Source organism: Pelophylax lessonae (assembly GCF_965119305.1).
Source record: "Pelophylax lessonae genome assembly, chromosome: 9".
NCBI lineage: Eukaryota > Metazoa > Chordata > Amphibia > Anura > Ranidae > Pelophylax > Pelophylax lessonae.
Genome location: NC_138776.1, coordinates 139019282 through 139040876, shown reverse-complemented (window position 1 = coordinate 139040876; position 21595 = coordinate 139019282). Strand labels below are relative to the sequence as shown.

The 21595-nt window shown below is 44.4% G+C and overlaps 1 protein-coding gene across 1 annotated transcript in view; it reads right to left on the bottom strand.

The window, feature by feature from the left end:
• LOC309564278 (uncharacterized protein) overlaps nucleotides 1–13794 on the bottom strand; it is a gene marked incomplete at its 5' end in the record, with an annotated part of 170258 nt that extends 156464 nt beyond the window's left edge. Inside the window, 2 exons of the mRNA XM_082268899.1 lie at nucleotides 13184–13480; nucleotides 13581–13794. Of these exons, the coding sequence (XP_082125025.1) occupies nucleotides 13184–13480; nucleotides 13581–13794 (511 nt within the window). The remainder of the gene's footprint in view (nucleotides 1–13183; nucleotides 13481–13580) is intronic.
• Nucleotides 13795–21595: the final 7801 nt, after the last annotated feature.

The window sequence follows — 21595 nt, the reverse complement described above, 5'->3', positions numbered from 1 at the left end:
TCTTCTCCTCCACCAAATAATTTGGATCAGTGCACAAAGCAAGGTCCATAAAGGTATGGAAAATGTCATCAATGGAGGATCTATATATATATATGTATATATGCCATCTCCAGGGGATCCAATAATATCTCCCTATTTCTGGTGAAAATCAGCCTATAGTGCTATCTGGTGTTCCCCAAATGGTTCACTATATCATAAAAGCAAAGAAGGAAAACTCACATAGTGTGACATTGCAAAGCTGCCAACAGACAGGGTCTCTCTGCATGTTCTGGCCTTCCATTTCCAAACAATGTCAATGTTGTATCTTTATGAATGTGTCACTAAAAACAACTTTTAAATCTGCCAGCCTGATTTCTATGTTTAGAAATACAGTTATGACTTTAATAAACAAAGCTAATATATTAATATTAGAAATTAAACTCTTGCATTTATAGCCTGTCCTCAAGTCTCTGGTGTAGGAAAAACAAAAAGGAAGAATGACAGTATTCTAAAGAAGAAGGGGATTACCAGATCACGTCAGAGGTTACATGCAAACAGGTACAAAGGTGCACAAGCAGGTTGTGTAGTATGCAGGTGCGGCAATGAAAGTCCCTGGAGGAGGTCATTTTTTTTACTGTACTAAAGTAAACAGTGATATCTTTATGTACATTCATTCCAAAGCTATGTCAAATAACAGTTGGGAGGATTATTTATATAATATGTATACTTTCGGATATGATCCTGGAAACTAAAATTGTTCTTAGATTAAAAAAAAAAATTGGCAGACTAGCATCTACCTAAAGTGGAGCTACCTGTCCAGGGATCCTGCAATGTCGGCACACCAAGCAACTTTTCAATCGGCTCTCGGGTTATGCCACCGCCATTCTTCATAAGGGAAACGGGCAGTGAAGATTTGCGGCAACAGATACCAAGGCCCCTCCCCCCCAAAAGGTGCCAAATGTGGTGGTGGAGGGGGGAAGAAACAAGCGGAGCTTCCTCTTTTAGGTGGAGCTCCGCTTTAAAGTTGATGTGAAGTATACAGTGTTTTTTTTTGAGATACAACACCATACACAATAGTTATGCACAATGGCGTATGCCATTAGCTGCAGGTGTCTTCTTGTGCTACAAATGTTCCCTTCTGTGTCACCTCATAGAAACCAGATACCATCTTCACTGCTATAAAAGTTAACTGCAACCTCAGCTACCTGCACCCTTCCTCTTTCTCCTACATAAATAGAACTAATTTTAATATAATCAGAGGCACGACTAGAACCTTCAGGGCCCAGTGCAAGAAACCATGAAGGACCCCCCCTTTTATCCGAGCTCTAGGCTTCCAGTTCTGGGAGGGCGCCCATGGACATCCCCCAGAATCCTGCCTCTCACGTGCCCCCTGGGGTGTGCATCCAGCATGGTCTGTGACTGCTGTGTTCTTCGAACAATCACAGTGTCCCTTTACCATGTGATCAGCTGATCACATGTAAACAGACTTGTTGGTTATTGGCACTCATTTCTTCCCACGCTGTGCCTGTGTGAGGAAAGGAGAGCCGTTAACCAGCAAGACTGTCAGTACATTGTTTACACTGATAATCAGGGCTCTGATCATCAGTGTCCTGATTATTAGTGCAGTCCCATCAATGCCACCTATCAGTGCTCATCAATGCCGCCTGTCAGTGCCCATTAGTGCTGCCTATCAGTGCTAATGAATGCCGTCTATCAGTGCCATCAATCAGTGCTCATCAATACCTCCTATCAGAGCTCATCAATGCCCATCAGTGCTGCCTATCAATGCCCATCAGCGCTGCCTATCAGTGCCCAGTGTTGTCTATCAGTGCTCATCAATGCTGCCTATCAGTGCTCATCAATGCTGCCTATCAGTGCCCATCAGTGCTACCTATAAGTGCCACCTATCAGTGCTCATCAATGCCCATCAGTGCTGCCTATCAGTGCCACCTATCAGTGCCCAGTGTTGTCTATCAGTGCTCATCAATGCTGCCTATCAGTGCTAATCAATGCTACCTATCAGTGCTCATCAATGCTGCCTCTCACTGCCACCTATAAGTGCTCATCAATGCCGCCTATCAGTGCTCATCAATGCTGCCTATCAGTGCTGCCCATCAGTGCCACTTACCAGTACTCATCAATGCCGCCTATTAGTGCCACTTAGTGCTCATCAATGTTGCCTATTAGTGCCACTTAGTGCTCATCAATGCTGCCTATCAGTGCCCATCAGCAGTACTCTGAGCTGAGAATGCCTCTCTCATACAGCTCAGACTCAGAGCCTGCACTGACACTCCCTCCTACCTCGCACAGATAGAAGACAGCCAATCTGCTCCTTCTCCTCCCACCCCTCTCCTGTGTGCACAGCTGGAAGGGTGAAGCTAAGCAGCTGAATGTGATCATTCACACTTCCTGCGGTGCACACAGGAGAGGGGCGGGAGGAGAAGATCAGCTGTCTCCTATCTGTGCGAGGTAGGAGGGACTGTCAGTACAGGCCCTGAGCCACTGACAGATGCATGGTCTGTGACTGCTGTGTTCTTCGAACAATCACAGTGTCCCTTTACCATGTGATCAGCTGATCACATGTAAACAGACTTGTTGGTTATTGGCACTCATTTCTTCCCACGCTGTGCCTGTGTGAGGAAAGGAGAGCCGTTAACCAGCAAGACTGTCAGTACATTGTTTACACTGATAATCAGGGCTCTGATCATCAGTGTCCTGATTATTAGTGCAGTCCCATCAATGCCACCTATCAGTGCTCATCAATGCCGCCTGTCAGTGCCCATTAGTGCTGCCTATCAGTGCTAATGAATGCCGTCTATCAGTGCCATCAATCAGTGCTCATCAATACCTCCTATCAGAGCTCATCAATGCCCATCAGTGCTGCCTATCAATGCCCATCAGCGCTGCCTATCAGTGCCCAGTGTTGTCTATCAGTGCTCATCAATGCTGCCTATCAGTGCTCATCAATGCTGCCTATCAGTGCCCATCAGTGCTACCTATAAGTGCCACCTATCAGTGCTCATCAATGCCCATCAGTGCTGCCTATCAGTGCCACCTATCAGTGCCCAGTGTTGTCTATCAGTGCTCATCAATGCTGCCTATCAGTGCTAATCAATGCTACCTATCAGTGCTCATCAATGCTGCCTCTCACTGCCACCTATAAGTGCTCATCAATGCCGCCTATCAGTGCTCATCAATGCTGCCTATCAGTGCTGCCCATCAGTGCCACTTACCAGTACTCATCAATGCCGCCTATTAGTGCCACTTAGTGCTCATCAATGTTGCCTATTAGTGCCACTTAGTGCTCATCAATGCTGCCTATCAGTGCCCATCAGCAGTACTCTGAGCTGAGAATGCCTCTCTCATACAGCTCAGACTCAGAGCCTGCACTGACACTCCCTCCTACCTCGCACAGATAGAAGACAGCCAATCTGCTCCTTCTCCTCCCACCCCTCTCCTGTGTGCACAGCTGGAAGGGTGAAGCTAAGCAGCTGAATGTGATCATTCACACTTCCTGCGGTGCACACAGGAGAGGGGCGGGAGGAGAAGATCAGCTGTCTCCTATCTGTGCGAGGTAGGAGGGACTGTCAGTACAGGCCCTGAGCCACTGACAGAATGGGCAGGCAGGGGCGGCCCCCTCCCCTTGCAGTGACAGAATAGCAGCCCCCCCCCCCCTACAGTGGTGGAAATCCAGGGCCCAGTTGCAAGTGCGACTGCTGCTACCCTGGTAGTTCCACCACTGAATATAATCCAACAATGCATGGGCAGTGGAGCAGTTGATTCCACCTCCTATCCACCTCCTATTCACAGGATTCCACCTCCTATTCACAGATTTTAATGCATTGTGGATTTGTAGTAAAGTGAATATAATCTAAAAAGTGCTGCACAGGGTGCTAAAAGGTGTGCATGAAATGTTGAACTAAGTGAGTTATATAAATATTATATAAATAAAATAATACAACTAAATAGTAAAACAAACAATGCAACTTCATGCGATTAGGTGCTAAATCACTAAAGCATATATGGAAACAAATTTCTATTTTCCAAAAATGCAAAGACGTCCATAGTACTACTATCAGGTGATAAGGTGATTAGACTACAATACAATAGGGTATCCTGTGAGACACTGTCTAATGGCTGGAATACACGGGCCGAATATCGCCCGATCATTCGACCACCGACTTATGAAAAAGTGTTCCTTGGTCGAAAACGTTGCCAACATACACAGGCCGAATATCGCCCGACCGTTTGACCGCCGACCATCAAAACAGTGCATGCCTGATGATGTTCTACAGATTTTAAATGAACGACCTTAACACCAACGTATAGAATATCGTTCGTTCGCAAACGAGACAACAGAATTTTTTGATTTTTTTCAAACAGGATTTTTCGTTCACAATATCGATATCGGTCACTGATGGCTGGGCATTAACGAGTAGAATATCGGCCGATCCTTCGGTGTGTATTCCGGCCATTAAAGAATGCAGCTTGCACTAATAACTCCCTAAATACTAAATATAATCCAAAAAGTGCTGCGCTGTGTGCTAAAAGGTGTACATTAAATAGTGAACTGAGTGAGACATATAAATATTATATAAATAAAAAAGAGTGCACCACACACCGACACTCGCCTGGCCCTTCCCCTACATGTGACGACACAAGGGACTACGTGCTAGAGATGCCCCTGAGGAAGGCACATAGTCCCTTGTGTTGTCACGTGTAGGGGAAGGGCCAGGCGAGTGTCAGTGATTGGAGGCTTACCACAGCGGCTCAAACGCTGCATCGGATCATACAGAAACAGGTGCATGATCGGCCATCCGTCATTCCATGCCATTTGAACATACCCTGCATGAATAAAGTGGTGCACTTTAGCACCCATAGCAGGTAAGTGGAATTTATTATTTTAATAAAGTCATTTTCATCAGATGTTATTTGCACTATGGATGTCTGTTTTTTCTCTTATATGAGAGAACAGCTGATGTTATACACCTAATATTGGGAGTCTGGTTCGAACAAGGAACAAAGGAGATTGTACATCACAACACTGAGGGTATAGCTGCATATTTGGACCAAGCTTAATTGCAAGGTCACATTCAGTGAGGTGAGCACCCACCCTTTGGGGGGTCACGAGAATGGAGGTGACACACCAGACAAGCCGCTATTTTATTTTTGCATCACAATTCATCACTGGTGATTGAGACTGTCGGATTATTCATTTTTGGAAAGGACTCTTCACATTTGATTCCATATATGCTTCAGTGATTTAGCACCTAATCGCATGAAGTTGCATTGTTTGATTTACTATTGTCCCATCTATGTTTTATTAATTACGTTTATTTATTCATTTATTTATCTATATTTCACTTTGTTCATAATTTTTGGAAGGAACACTTCACAGTTGTTTTCATATATGCTTTAGCGACTTGCCTTGTTTGACATATTTTTGTCCCATCTATGATTTATTTATTTATTTTTTTATTTATATATCTCACTCAGTTCACTATTTCATGTACACCTTTTTGCACACTGCGCAACACTTTTTACATTATATTTAGTTTTTCACACTCAGTGATTAGGGAGCGATTAGTGCAAGCTGCAGTCTTTTAGGCATAGTTGCTCATAGGATCCCCTATTGTATTTGTAGTAAAGTGAGTTCTACGAAATAAGGAGAGAGCAGAAAAGGGTGGTGAGTGCAATTGTTCTGCATAACCAATCCTGCAGTGCAAGAAGACAGCCACTAAAGATGGTATTCAGCAACTGTAAGGCAGCAAATGAGGGGGGTGAAATGCGCGCAAAGCACTAAAAAGTTAGAATAGAGGCTGCACTCCTTACAGTACTTGACCATGTAATAATGTGTGCTTGAAGAAAAGCCCACAGATGGTTCCAGCACAACACCATCACTCCAAATAAATACATTTCACCTGTTTATTGTGAAGACCGCATCACACAAGGCATAAAAAACAAAAAAACAAAACAATGTTTTCGGACCTCAAAGGGTTTTTTTTTTTCAAGGCAACTGAGGGAGATTTACTAAAAATAGAGCGTGCAAAATCTGGTGCAGCTCTGCATAGAAAACCAATCAGCTTCCAAGTTTTATTGTCAAAGCTTAAATTAATTAACCACTTTAGCACCAGCTGCCGCAGATGTACGGCGGCAGGCTGGCGCTCCCAGGCAAAGTGCCGTACATGTACGGGGCTCGCCTGGGTGGAGCTAGGGGGCAATCACACGCCGCCGGAGGCGCGCTCCCGCCCCCACTCATCAGCTGGGGAGCCAGCGCGTGTAACCGGTGGCTCCGATGCCCGCCGGCCACTCACGATCTCCCGCAAGTCATTCTCACTGAAGTAATCACAGAGGCCAAGTTATCCTGCTATATAGGATTGCATGTCTGTGATTACTTCACAAGCCACGCCCCCTGACAGTTAGAATCACGCCCCTAGGGACACATTTAACCCCTTGATCACCAGTACAGTGCAGTTAGCCCCTTCCCTGCCAGTGTCATTTTTACAGTAACAGTGCATATTTTTTAGCACTGATAGTAGTAATGTCACTGGTCCCTCCAAAAGTGTCAAAAATGTCAGTTAGGGGTCCAATATGTCGGCCGCAATGTCGCAGTCCCGCAAAAAAAAAAAAAAAAAAATCACAGATCGCAGCCATTACTAGAAAAAATAAAAAAAAACAATAAAGATGACATAATTCTTTCATGTAGTTAGTAAACGCAATAACTTTTGCGCAAACCAATCAAAATACGCTTATTGCGATTTTTTTTTACCAAAAATATGTAGCAGAAAACAAATTGGCTTAAAATGTAAAAAAATTTTGATTTTTACTTTGTTTTTTTTTGAGAATTTCATATAAAAAAAATGTGAAAAATATTATTTTTTCAAAATTGTCGCTGTTTTTTGTTTATAGCGCAAAAAATAAAAAAAATTAAAAAAATCGCACAGGTGATCAAATACCACCAAAAGAAAGCTCTGTTTGTGGGAAAAAAAAGGACATCGATTTTGTTTGGGTACAGCGTCGCACGGCTGCGCAATTGTCCGTTAAATTCACGCAGTGCCGAATTGCAAAATAGGGCGTGGTCATCGAGCAGCCAAATCCTCCGGTCTGAAAGTGGTTAATAGCCAATTGGCTACCCATGCACAGCTGCACCAGACTGCTCCAGTTTTAGTAAATCTTCCCCATAGTGACCTTGTCACTATGACATCATTGCCATGTTTATTTGAGAAAGGACCCCGCGAGGCCCTGAAACATCTGTTTCTTATGCCTCATGAGACGTGGTTCTCAATAAAAAAAAAAAAGTGGTTCGCATTTGTTTGAAATAATGGCAAATTAGCATATTTTTAGCCCATGAAGATACCTTCAGGTAATGAGATACACACCAATACATGTAACTAATGTGCATACATATATATATATATGTGTATGGGAGGAACGTGGGAAGTATAGCGAAAAATATAGTAGCTTACCAGGGAAGGACAACTGGATGGGGAAGTACATGAAGACATTTAAAAGGCTATGTTGTCAGGTAGCTCACTAACCCTAGGAGTATGTAAACCATGCTACGAGGTGAAGAGGCCTGTAGCCTACACTTCAAGGAGAAAGCATTTAGGAGATGGCGTAGAAGAAGTCTTAAGATGATTTGGAAGTATCCCGGGAACAGAGCATGGAGTGGCTATCATGAAACTCGGGACGTTGAAAGAAGTTGGCTCGTTCGTCGGGGGACAAAGTAGAGTGCATAAAGGATTGCCATCTGGTCAGAAAATATTGTTTTGATCCAGCATGATAGAAATCCATGTTGAGATGGTCTTTGTGTAAGAGTTGAATGAGAGATATGAGAAGTCTTTGGGCATGACGAAGAGGTCCAATTGCTCATTATCGCTCTTCGAGCACAAAGAAGTAAAATTCATTCTTTGTGATAAGTAGCTGAAGCAGGGGATCGAATAATGAGTTGAGTGTCCCAATGGCTGAAGATTAGAAGGAAGGGGTCCTTGGTGAGACCAGAGTAATTCCAAATATGAATGATAGAACCTGATCCCAGAAGGTCGAAATAAATTTACATAGCCAGAAACGATGGGCCAGAGACAGCCTTGAGGTTTGTCAGTAAGGGCAGCAGGAAGCCTGGGGGGTTAGACTTGTCAGATGAAAAAGGTAGATAGGCGCGGAGTAGGACTTTCAATTGTGTTTCTCTCCACACAATTAGGCATTAGCTGGAGAGTTGCTTTATAACCAGCCAAAATTTTTTGTAAAAGGTTCGGGTCTGGGAAGTCTTTACCCCAATTATTTGCGGAGCAGGCTGTCAAAGGAGGAGTGATTTCTGAAAGGAGAGGCTTGTAGATATTGAAGATGGTGAATGACTCTCCGCTTAGGAGTGTGTCCAGTAAGGTAGGTCTAAATCGAAGGTTACCATCCTTGCTAGAGGCACGAATGAAACAAACATTGCCAGTAATAGAAGACATGGGAGTGAGGTAAGGAGTATTTGAAAGCCAAGGTAGGGAAGCCAATAGGTGAACCAGAATCTAAGTCACATACATTCGAGAACTTTTTAAGGCCTTTCCGGGGCCACTGATTAAGAGTAGCATGGTCCATACCGGGGGGGGGGGGGGACATAGGATTGCCTTGTATGGGGAGATAACCAGAGATGTGAAGGGGGAGTCAGACTTTTCCTGAGCTCCCTCCAGGCAACTGCTGTGTCTCGTGTGTTGTAGCCCCGGATCCAGGTTTTTCCATTTGCAATGCAGTAGCACTGTTAAAGAGTACGGGTGCACCATGGTCGACTCGAGATGGTAATTGGAATACCGAGAGGGTTGTGATATCCAGTCCATTCCTATTCTTAGGAGGCAGGCTAGGTTATAGACCCTAATATTGGGGAGGCCTATGCCCCCTTCTTGCCCCCTTCTTGCAATTGCATTGGCTTGCAATGAAGTGTCAGAGGTGAAAAAATATTTTATCACACTTGGTAATGACGTACAGGATTTTGCATCCACCATTTCATTTACTGAAGTTCTGCCTGTGCATAATGTTCAGAATGATAGGCAGAGGCGCATAAAGGAGTTCAGCATATGGCTTAGTAAATGGCGTCAAGCATTTGGCTTTGTTTCTCATGATAGCTCTACTTGGAATAGAAAGGAACTGTACAAAAAAGATGGTTTGCATCTTTCTCTCAAAAGGAACAAACGTACTTAGTGAACAACTCCAAGAATTTGCGAAAGAGTATTTAAACTAGGAAGGGGGGGGGGGGCAAAAGAGTGAAAATACAAGAGTCCAATTGCCCCCCGAAACAATGCCAGAACAGGTCAGAAGCACAGAGGTTAAGAAATGATAAGCTCAGAGTCCTGTCTACAAATGCTCGCAGTTTAGGTAAAAAAATTAATGAACTTGGTTCAATAATGGCATCTGAGAATGTAGATTTAGTGGCTGTTACGGAGACATGGTTTAATGAAAGAAATGACTGGGACATAACCATACCAGGGTACTCTTTATACAGAAGAGACAGAGAAGGCAAGAAAGGAGGAGGAGTGGCCCTGTATGTGAAAGATAGCATTAAATCTAACCTAATACAAGTTGGTGAGGCCAACATAGAGTCAGTTTGGGTTACGTTGCAGTTTGCTAATCATGCAGTAACTCGTGTAGGTGTGATATATAGACCACCTGGTCAAGTTAAAGAACTAGATGATCTACTAGTTGAAGAAATAGCTAAAATGACAATGAAAGGAGAAGTTATCATTATGGGAGATTTCAATCTTCCAGATATAAACTGGAAAACCAAAATAGCAAGTTCTACCAGGAGTACAGATATTCTAAATTCCCTACTGGGGTTGTCTCTGCAACAAGTGGTTGAGGAGCCAACCCGGAGGGAGGCCATTTTGGATTTGGTATTCACAAATGGGGATTCGGTATATAATGTCATTGTAGGCGAAACCTTGGGATCTAGTGATCACCAGTCAGTGTGGTTTAATATAAGAACTGTGAAAGTCACACCACACAAAAACAAAAGTTTTAGATTTTAGAAAAACAGACTTTTCAAAAATGAAATTAGTCATAAATGAGTCCTTATCAGACTGGAACGGATTACATGGAGTCCAGGAGAAATGGGACTACTTAAAAGGTGCATTATTGAAGGCAACAGAAAATTGCATTAGACTTGCAAGTAAAAGCAAAAAAAGGAAGAGACCACTGTGGTACTCAGCAGAAGTGGCCCAAATCATTAAAAAAAAAAGCTAGCATTTTGTAATTATAAAAAACCCAGAGCAATGAAGATAAGGAAATCTACAAGATTAGGCAGAAAGAGGCCAAGCAAGTTATAAGAACTTCTAAAGCGCAGGCAGAAGAAAAACTAGCTCAGTCTATGAAAAAGGGGGGATACGACATTCTTCAGATATATAAATGAAAAAAAGGAAATTAAAACAAGGAATAACTAAATTAAAAACAAAGGACGGAAGGTACGTAGAAGAGAATAAAGGGCTAACCGACTGCCTTAATGAATACTTCTGTTCAGTTTGTACAGAAGAAAAAGAAGGACCTCCACTTGAAAGGATGACTAATGAATCGTTTGATGCATGTGTTTTTACAGAGGAAGACGTTCTAAGATTGCTGTCTAAAGTGAAGACAAATAAGTCACAGGGTCCTGATGAGATACACCCAAAATTATTAAGAGCTGAGTGGTGAGCTGGCAAAACCATTAACAGATTTATTTAACCAATCATTAGTAACAGGAGTCATCCCGGAAGATTGGAAATTGGCAAATGTCGTGCCCATTCACAAGAAAGGTAGTAGGGAGGAATCGAGCAACTATAGACCAGTGAGTCTGACATCAATAGTAGGCAAATTAATGGAAACCCTTTTAAAGGATAGGATTGTGGAACATCTTAAATCCCATGGATTGCAAGATGAAAAACAAGATGGGTTTACTTCAGGGAGATCATGTCAAACAAATCTTATAGATTTTTTTGACTGGGTGACTAAAATAATAGACGGTGGAGGTGCAGTAGACATTGCATATCTAGATTTTAGTAAGGCTTTTGACACTGTCCCACATAGAAGACTTATCAATAAACTGCAGTCATTGAGCATGGACTCCCATATTGTTGAGTGGATTAGGCAGTGGCTGAGTGACAGACAACAGAGGGTTGTAGTCAATGGAGAACATTCAGAACAAGGTCATGTTACCAGTGGGGTACCTCAGGGATCTGTACTGGGACCAATTTTGTTTAATATCTTCATAAGTGATATTGCAAAAGGCCTCGATGGTAAGGTTTGTCTTTTTGCTGATGACACAAAGATATGTAACAGGGTTGATGTTCCTGGAGGGAAACGCCAAATGGAAAAGGATTTAGGAAAACTAGAAGAATGGTCAGAACTCTGGCAACTGAAATTTAATGTGGATAAGTGCAAGATAATGCACCTGGGGTGTAAAAACCCAAGGGCAGAATATAGAATATTTGACACAGTCCTGACCTCAGTATCTGAGGAACGGGATTTAGGAGTAATTATTTCAGAAGACTTAAAGGTGGGAAGGCAATGTAATAGAGCAGCACGAAATGCCAGCAGAATGCTTGGATGTATAGGGAGAGGTATAAGCAGTAGAAAGAGAGAAGTGCTTATGCCGCTGTACAGAACACTGGTGAGACCTCACTTGGAGTATTGTGCGCAGTACTGGAGGCCATATCTCCAGAAGGATATAGATACTCTAGAGAGAGTTCAGAGAAGAGCTACTAAACTAGTACATGGATTGAAGGAAAAAACTTACCAGGAAAGGTTAAAATGACCTCAACATGTATAGCTTGGAAGAAAGAAGAGACAGAGGGGATATGATAGAAACTTTTAAATACATAAAGGGAATCAATTCGGTAAAGGAGGGGAGCATATTTAAAATAAGAAAAACTACCACAAGAGGACACAGTTTTAAATTAGAGGGGCAAAGGTTTAAAAGTAATATGAGGAAGTATTACTTTACTGAGAGAGTAGTGGATGCATGGAATAACCTTCCTGCAGAAGTGGTAGCTGCAAATACAGTGAAGGAGTTTAAGCATGCATGGGATAGGCATAAGGCTATCCTTCATATAAGATAGGGCCAGGGACCATTCATAGGATTCAGATATATTGGGCAGACTAGATGGGCCAAATGGTTCTTATCTGCCGACACATTCTATGTTTCTTTGTTTCTCTCCTGGAGAGATGGAGCTTTTTAAAAGCAATTCTTGGACGTTTGCCCTTCCAGAGAAATTTGGAGAAAGATTTAGTTAATAATTGGATATCTTTATGCTTCAGCAAAAGAGGAATTGTTTGTAGGGGATATAGCAGTTTAGCAAAACTGGTCATCTTGAATAAGTAGCATCTCCCAAGGAGAGAAAGAGGCAGTTCCATCCAGTTATCCAGCTCTTGCATGATCTTAAACAACAGAGGAGGATAGTTAAGAGTGTATAGGGAAGATGGGGTTTGCCAATTTTTATGCCCAGGTAAGTTATGTGTGATGTGGCAATAGTAAATAAGGAGTTGGAAGGCCAGGAAAGTCTAGGGTTACTGGTGGAGTTCAGATTTGATGGGAGGGTTTCACTTTTGCTATAGTTTGTACGGAGGCCATGACACCGTCTAAATTTGTCAAAGATTGTTTTGATAGTGATCATATCGTCGCCAGGGTTTGAGGAAAACATGAGGACATCATCAGCGAATAGGGCTGTGCGGAGTTCATGATCGCCAATCGTGACACCATGAAGAGGGGCCTACTTGGCCAAGAATCTGGAGAGGGGCTCAAGGGCTAGGTTAAAAAGCAGGGGAGAAAGGGGACAGCCCTGCCTTGTTCCTTTGTGAAGGCAGAATTCGTCAGAGAGGAGACCAGCCACCACCAGTCTGGCGGAAGGACGTCTGTACATGGCATCAATTAGGTGAGTAAAGGCTCTGGTGAAACCCATTTTGTGCAATACCATTGACAGCCAGTCGAAGTGGATGTTGTCGAAAGCTTTTTCGGCATCCAGAGTGATGATGGCTAGATCCTCCCCTGGTTTAGTATGCGCTTGCTCCAGTACCATCAGTACTTTTCGAATGTTCAGCAAGGCTGTCCTACTCCTCACAAATCCCGACTGAGCAGGATGTATCAAGGATGGAAGAATCGTGGCGAGCCTAGTAGCAACAATTTTGGACAGGATTTTTACATTCAGATTTAAGAGGGAAATGGGACGATACGCTCCTGGTTACAGTGGATCCTTACCTTTCTTTGATAAAAGCTTTATCAAGGCTTGGTTACCCATGGGTAAGTATTCTCCGCGCTCCCAAATGCTGTTATAAACTGCGAGAAGAGTGGGATGAACGCCGTTACACAGGGACTTATAGAACTCGCCGGCGAGGCCGTCTGGACCAGGAACTTTATTTGGGGGCGAGATGGGCAATAACCTTGGTAATCTCTGTTGAGCTAATGGTGCATTTAATTCAGCTAGCTGGGATGGCGATTTTTTCGGCTGGTGAGTGCGGTTTTGAAAATTGTGTGCAGTGTGCAAGTCAATAGGGTCTTTGACAAAAAAAGAGAAGAGTAAAATTGCAGCATAACATCACTAACGTCTTGGGGGGGGGGGGTGTTTGACCACCCCTGAGGACCCCTGAGGAGTCACAAAGGGCTGCAATAAAGAGTTTCCCAGCTTTGTTCACGAACTTGTGCAGTTTGGCTTTCAGGTGACATTTCCTGGTGAGCTCCAGGGTATCGGCCCATGTATCAAAATCAGGTTTGGCTTCTTGCCATTCGGTTCTGGTGGCAGCAGAATATAGAGTGAGGAGTGCCCGTTGGGCGGTTTTGAGTCGGGAACTGGCTGATATGTAATTGATCATAGATTATTTCTTATGCCAGCTCTTTTAAAAAACAATCTTCCCTCTTAGGAAGGCCTTACCAGCCTCCCAAAATAACCTTGGATTTCCCAGATGGGGGGCATTTGCTGTTGAGAATTCTTGCCAAGCCCGTTCCATATAGATCTGGAAGTTAGTGTTACGTTGCAGATAAGAAGGGGATCGCCAAAGCTTTGGATGGGATGGGGAGTCCGGAAAAAGAATGAGAGGGATATGGGGGTCAGAAATGGCAATGTCATGGATGTCGGAATCAGAAAATCCCCGTCTACAATGTGTGGGATATGTGGTAGTTTTAATATTTTTATTGTTAGATCCCTGGGTTATTGGGGGCATATACGTTGGAAAATAGCAAGTCCCTGTTGCCCAGGCGGACGTGGGCCATTATGAAATGGCCTAGGTCATCCGATACAGAATCGATTACATCGCAGGACAGATTCTTGTAGATCAGGATAAGTACTCCGGCTTTGCGGCCAGCAGCATTTGATCCTAATACCATTCCCACCCAGTTTCCGCATATGTGAAAAGTCTGGGGAGGAGAGGTGGGATTCCTGCAAGAAAGCTACATCAGCTTTCATTCTTTGCAAGTGACGCAAAATTTTTGCCGTTTAATGGGGGACCTAAGCCCTTTCATATTCCAGGAGACAATTCTCATAGGAGAGGGTTCGCATGGGGGATTGAAGCAGGATGGTCAGAACTGTAATAGTAGGCAAAGGGTGTCTATCCGCTCATGGAGGGATACAGGGGAAAACGTAATAACTGAAATGGAGGCATTAGGGTTAGGGAATAATTGAAGGAAAGGAGGGTAAAAGGAAGAAGTAAGGAGAAAGATGGAAAAGAAGAGAAAAATATACCAGAGCATAAGACATACTGTGAACTTCTCTTTTTTTCCGCATGGGGCCATGTCTTGGAGGCAGCATCCCAGAACTGGCCCAAGCAGGTGCAATGCAATCGCCCTTATTGCTAATTACACAAATCGGCTTGAAAGGGGGAGCCCAAATGGCATCTGAGAGGGGATGCAGGGAACCGTGTGAGCCCATGGGGAAACATGCCAAAAACAATAGAAAAATGCATTATAACCGGAGTAATAAACAAACGATCTCAAAACGAGAAAAGGGTAAGCGACAGGGGGGCCTTATGAGCCCCCCTTATGAGTAAAATACCACCAGACAATAACAGGCTGATATAGCCAGTAATAAGTAAACATGAGGCCAGCCTAGTCTGTCACAAAACCACAGTGTTTAGTGGATACTCACACCATGAGAAAGACGGTATTAGGTTATCAGTGAACTCAGCGAGGTTTTGAACGAGCTGGAGGGCTGGAAAACGTCAAGACGTTTAGGAGAGTCTTTGCGGGGGCTACTTGATCCAGAGGAGGAGGCATTGGTGGGGTCCTGGCAGAATTGTTGAGCTGTTGTCCCGGATGGAAGGAGCGCAGGTAGGTTTTCGGCTTCAGAGGGGTCTTGAAAGGACAGTTGATCGCCATTGGGGGCCAAGCGAAGAGTGGCGGGAAAGGCTAGGGTGAATTTGATCTGTTGCTGGAAGAGTTGAGCCAGATGGGTTGAAAGGTTTTCCTCTTTCTGGATACCTCAATAGAATCATTTGCGAAGATTAGAATTTTTATCCCATCGATTTGTAAGGTCTTGGACTGTCTATATTTTTGAAGGATCAGGTTCTTATCTGCATGATTCAGGAACTTTGCAATGATGGGGCGAGGAGATGTATGCTCAGTAGAAAAGACTCCTATGCAGTGTGCCCTTTCCACGGTGCAGGGGTTTGGAAGCCCAAGGGCTTCCGGGATACGCTGAGCACAAAAATCAGCAGTGTCAGCCGCTTGCAGTGACTCAGGGACCCTGATAAACTGCAGGTTGCTGCATCTGGATCAGTTCTCTATGTCCTCAAGCTTTTGCAGAATGTATTGGTTAGTCTTGTCTTGTACCTGTTCAGCAGAGTGTGCCTGGTACATTTCATCCTCCAGACTGGAGATTCTCTGTTCAACTTCATCCAGCCTCGTGGCATGCTCTCTATGCTCCCGTTTTATTTGCAGCATACCCGCCTGCACTGCTTTCTCCACTGTAGCCTGGATGGTGGGGGAGAGGAGAGCAGCCACAGCCTGTGCTATCTGCTCCGTGACTCCAGGCTGCATTTGAAGGGATGCCGATGAGGAGTAGGCATAGCTAAACTCCACCGTTCCGCCGCCATGTTGCCTGCATGAGGCGGGGGAGCGGGCTCCGATGGAGGCTGGCTGATTTGCGGGTGCTGGCCGCTTTTATCCAGAAAATGGTCCATATGACTGTAGGGAGAGCCCGTGCACAAGAGAGGGGTCCGGCGAGGGGAAAGCAGGTTTAGATGAGCCGATATAACAATGTAAGGGTGATAGAGAGGAGTGACATTACGGAAGGGATGAGTATGGAGTTAGAATCCGTGTGGGTAGAACTCCTTAGGGAAGGAGAAAAGGGAAAAGTAATTGTGGGGGTTTGCTATAGGCCACCTAAACAAGGGGAGGAGGTAGAGCTGGAATTTTTAGCACTTTTGGGTAAAGTGGCAAAGCTAGGATCAGTCATCATATTGGGGGACTTCAATTATCCCGACATTGACTGGGGAGAGGGGATTACACACTCACATAAGGCCCGTCTATTCACGGAAACCTTACAGGATAATTGCATGTCACATCTGGTGGATTCTCCTACTAGAGAAAACACAATCCTGGATCTATTGATCACTAATGACCCAGACATAATCGGAGGTAGGAGTCCAGGACAACCTGGGCTCTAGCGATCACAGGATGATCACATTTAGTGTAAATAACAATAGAACAAAGCAAGTGGGGAACATAAGAACCCTTAACTTCAGAAGGGCAAACTTTCCAAAATTGTACTCATTGATGGAAAGGGTAAACTGGGACCAAACCCTGGGATCCCTGACCACAGAGGAAAAATGGGAATGCTTTAGGAACATATTAAGCAAAGGCATCTTGCAGTGCATTCCTATGGGAAATAAATTTAGAAGAGACAAGGCCAAACCTGGCTGGCTAAACCGTAGCGTTAAAAACCTTATTAGGGGGAAAAAATTGGCCTCCAGGAAATATAAATCAGAGGGCACAGTATTGGCTTTCGACCAATACAAGGAGGCAAATAAGAAGTATAAACACGAAATCAAGATGGCTAAAATCAACTTTGAGAGACAAATAGCGGAGGATAGTAAAAAAAAACCCAAAGAAATTCTTTAAGTATATCAACAGCATAAAAACTAGGGCAGAGCATATTGCACACATAATTAGCGATGATGGGGGGATGGTTACAGAAGACACTGAAAAAGCAACCGTGCCGAATGCTTTTTTCTCGTCAGTATTTACACAGGAAACGGAGGGGTACACTGACCATGACTGTTTGGTTAGTAGTAGTACACAGGACTTGCCACTATGGCTAACAGAGGGTGAAATCAGGGAAAGGCTGGATAAACTTAGCACAAACAAATCACCAGGCCCGGATGGCGTACATCCGAGAGTACTCAAGGAACTCAGTAAGGTTATATCCAGTCCACTGTTCCTGATCTTTGCGGACAGTATTAGGACAGGAGATGTACCAGGAGATTGGAGGAAAGCTAACGTGATTCCGATATTCAAAAAGGGTCAGAGGCATGTCCCGGGAAATTATAGGCCTGTCAGTTTGACATCGATAGTATGTAAACTTCTGGAGGGGATGATAAAGGACTATATCGTAGAGTTTGCTAAAGACAACAGCATCATCAGTAATAACCAGCACGGGTTTACAAAAGTGCGTTTTTGTCAAACCAATCTATTAGCATTCTACGAGGAGGTGAGCTGTGAGCTAGATAGGGGCAGACCAGTGGATACCTAGATTTCACTAAGGCGTTTGATACAGTTCCCCATAAGCGCTTAATTTATAAAATAAGGTCTGCAGGCATCGACAGCAGGGTTTGCTTTTGGATACGGAACTGGCTAAAAGGGCGTGTCCAAAGGGTGGTAATAAACAGCGCATACTCAGACTGGTCTGAGGTAGTAAGCGGGGTCCCCCAAGGCTCAGTCCTGGGTCCAACCTTGTTCAATTTATTCATAAACAACATTGAGGTCGGGGTCAGTAGTTCAATAGCAGTTTTTGCAGATGACACAAAATTGGGCAGGGCAATAACCGCACAGCATGAAGCAGATATCCTACAGGATGACCTGGACAAAATAACGGAGTGGGCAACGACTTGGCAAATGAGGTTTAACGTAGAGAAGTGTAAGGTTTTGCACTTGGGGACTAGAAACATAAAAGCACAATACACGTTAGGAGTGGAACCCTTGGGGGAATCAAAAATGGAGAAAGATCTGGGAGTCTTGGTTGATGATAGACTAGGCAACAGCATGCAATGTCAAGCGGCAGCTGCCAAAGCTAGCAGAATATTAGCATGCATAAAGAAAGGGACGTATTCCAGAGATAAGACCATAATCCTTCCACTTTATTAAACTCTGGTCCGACCGCATCTGGAGTATTCTGTCCAGTTCTGGTCGCCAGTCCTCAGAAGGGATGTGTTGGAGCTGGAGAAAGTCCAGAGAAGGGCAACTAAACTAATTAGGGGATTGGAGGACCTTGATTATGAAGAGCGTCTACAATCACTTGATTTATTCTCCCTGGAGAAGAGACGCCTGAGGGGGGACATGATAGCAATTTTTAAATATCTCAACGGGGATCTCAGCTTAGAAAAAAAGCTGTTTAGTCGAAGGGATTGCATGAGGACTCGGGGGCATACAATGCGATTAGAGGAGAAGCGTTTTAACCTCAGGCAACGTGGGGGGTTCTTTACTGTTAGGGCTACAAGATTGTGGAATTCTCTACCACAAGAGGTGGTTTCTGCGGGAGGTATGGTGGCTTCAAAAGACTATTGGACGTGCATCTCAAGGATCAGAACATTCAGGGGTATGCGAGATGATTACAGCCACACACACCTACACAGGTTGAACTGGATGGACTATTGTCTTTATTCAACCTCACCTACTATGTAACTATATGTGACCGATGTGGAGTGCGACTACTTCATATGGCGCCGGAACAGGAAGTCTCAGGAACATTTTTTAATCAGAGTACAGCATGAAGTCAACTGACCAGATCAATATCCCAGGAATTTAACTAAGTAGCAGAGGGGGTTGTTAATTTGTTTTAGCTGATTTAGTGTTAAATTAACAGGTGCACTAGATGGAAAACAATGAGACAACCCCTCAAAACAGAAATGGTTTTACAGGTGGAGGCCTCTGACATTTTTTCCCCTACTCATCTTTTCTGATGGGTTTTCACGAGTTTTGCATTTGGCTAGGGTGATTGTCACTACTGGTAGCATGAGGCGATACCTGGACCCTATAGGGGGTTCACAAGCAGTCTAGCTTCTTCAGGATGGCACATCAATACGTGCCATTGCCAGAAGGTTTGCTGTGTTTCCCAGCACAGTCTCAAGAGCATGGAGGGGATTCCAGGAGACAGGCAGTTACTCTAGGAGAGCTGGACATAGCAGTAGAAGATCTTAACCCACCAGCAGGACTGGTATCTGCTCCTTTGTGCAAGGAGGAACAGGAATAGCACTGCCAGCTCTACAAAATGACCCCCAGCAGGCCACTGGTGTGAATGTTGCTGCCCAATCAGATACAGACTTCATGGGTGTGGCCTGAGGGCCCAATGTCCTCTAGTGGGCCCTGTGCTCATTGCCCAGCACTGTAGCGCTTGATTGGCACTTGCCATTGAACACCAGAATTGGCAGGTCCACCACTGACGCCCTGTGCTTTTCACAGATGAGAGCAGGTTCACCCTGAGCATGTGATAGACATGAAAGAAGCTGTGGAGAACGTTATGCTGCCTATAACATCGTTTAGCATGACTGGTTTGACGGTGGGTCAGTGATTTTTCTAGGGAGGTATATCCATGGAGGGACGCACAGACCTCCACAGGCTAGACAATATCACCCTAACTGCCATTTGGTATCGGGATGAAATACTTGGATCCATTGTCAGACCCTACACTGGTGCAGTGGGTCCTGGGTTTCTCCTGGTACAAAACAACGCCCGGCCTCATGTGTCGAGAGTATGCAGCAAGTTCCTGGAAGATGAAGGAATTGATACCAGTTAATGTTCCCCATGCTCGCCTGACCTGAGATGACACCTTGTTCCTCCAGCCGGCTTAGTTCAGCTTCCACACCTGCTCGGAGTGCGAAAGGTACTGTCCGAGCTTTGAAGAACCTAGGCTGGGCGTTGGGTTTCAGCCTGAGTCTCACACAGTCATGCTTTATTTTCCCCAAATGGTTATCAAAGACTTGTGGGAATCGCTGTTTCAGGGATTCCACCCATCCCTCTTCATCCCCTGATGGGATGGTCACGGTGTTGCAGGGGTTAATGGCGATGTCTGGCATGCCAAAGTGAGCAATCCAGTCTCTCCAAAAGAGAGGGGGTTCCCCATGTTCTATAATGGCATTCTCTTCGTCTGACCCTTGTAGGATACCTGTACTTTCACTTCACGTACCCGAGTGGGTGGAGTATCTGCTTTGAGTATGTCTGCAGTTTGATTGGTGTTGGACGGACAGTTGTTCGGATTAGAAGTTTTCTCCATTGTTTCTGGGTGATAACTGAAACTGCAGCTCCTGTGTCTACATCTTGAGTTTCTTTCCTTCCACGGTTACCTCTACAGTCATTGCTGAGGGTGCTGAATGCATATGATGTATGTCCAATCTGTGGAGCACTTCCTCATCCTCTGATTCAGATGACGATGTATATCTTCCCACCATATATGCCTTTGTCCTGGTGTTCAGAGGTGGTTTATATTGCACCTTCTTACTACGGCAGACTCGTTTCAGATGGCCTGCCTTACCACAATTATGACAGAACTGATCCTTAAACCGGCAGACTTTGTGATCATGGTCTGTATTTCCACAACGGTAGCAAGCTGACTCCCGACTTGGTAAGGGTCTATATTTACAGTTAGCTGCGGTTGGCTTGACTGCTGTTCTGAAAACTTCCTTTCACAGCTTCCCTTCTGCTCTGGGGGTTCAATGCCTCTGTATGTTTCACAGCCATTTCCATCACTGAAGCTATCTCAATTGCCTTTGTAAGGGTAAGGTCTTTCTCTGTTAACAGTCTCTTTTGGCTAGACTCACTATTTAGTCCCATGACAAACTTATCCCTCAGTGCAGTCGGTAAGTACTCCCCAAAAGAATAGGTGGAGGCTAGTCTGCGAATGGCGAGCACATAAGCCTTAATATCTTCACCAGGCTGTTGCTGCCGCCGATAGAACCGTAATCTTTCTACAATCTCTAGTGGTGTAGGCTGGAAGTGATTCCCTAACAGTGTCAGGAGCTCTGCCAAAGTCTTAGTTGCTGGTTTTTCAGGGAAAAGGAGATCCCTAAGGGTGTCATATGTCCTAGCACCAACCACTGTCAGAAATGCTGCTACTTGCCTGTCCCCTGGGATGGCATCTGCACAGAAATACTGTTTCAGTCTCTCAATCCAGGAACTCCAGGTTGTCTGTTCTCCATCAAATTCACTTAATGTGCCGATCAATTACATTTTCCTGCTGGGCTCTGTGGGTGTTTGTATCCAGCTGACAATCCAGAGTTTTTTTTTTCTTTCTTTCTTTTCTCACACGGATAGTAACCTTGTAAATCCCATCCTCGTCGCCACTGTTATATTCTCTGTGTTGTGAGAGACACAGGACTCTGACCTGGAACAACGGATGTTTATTCAGGACTCACTGTACACTACAACATGCATTACAGGACAGCTCTGTATATCAATGCATCTCTTACA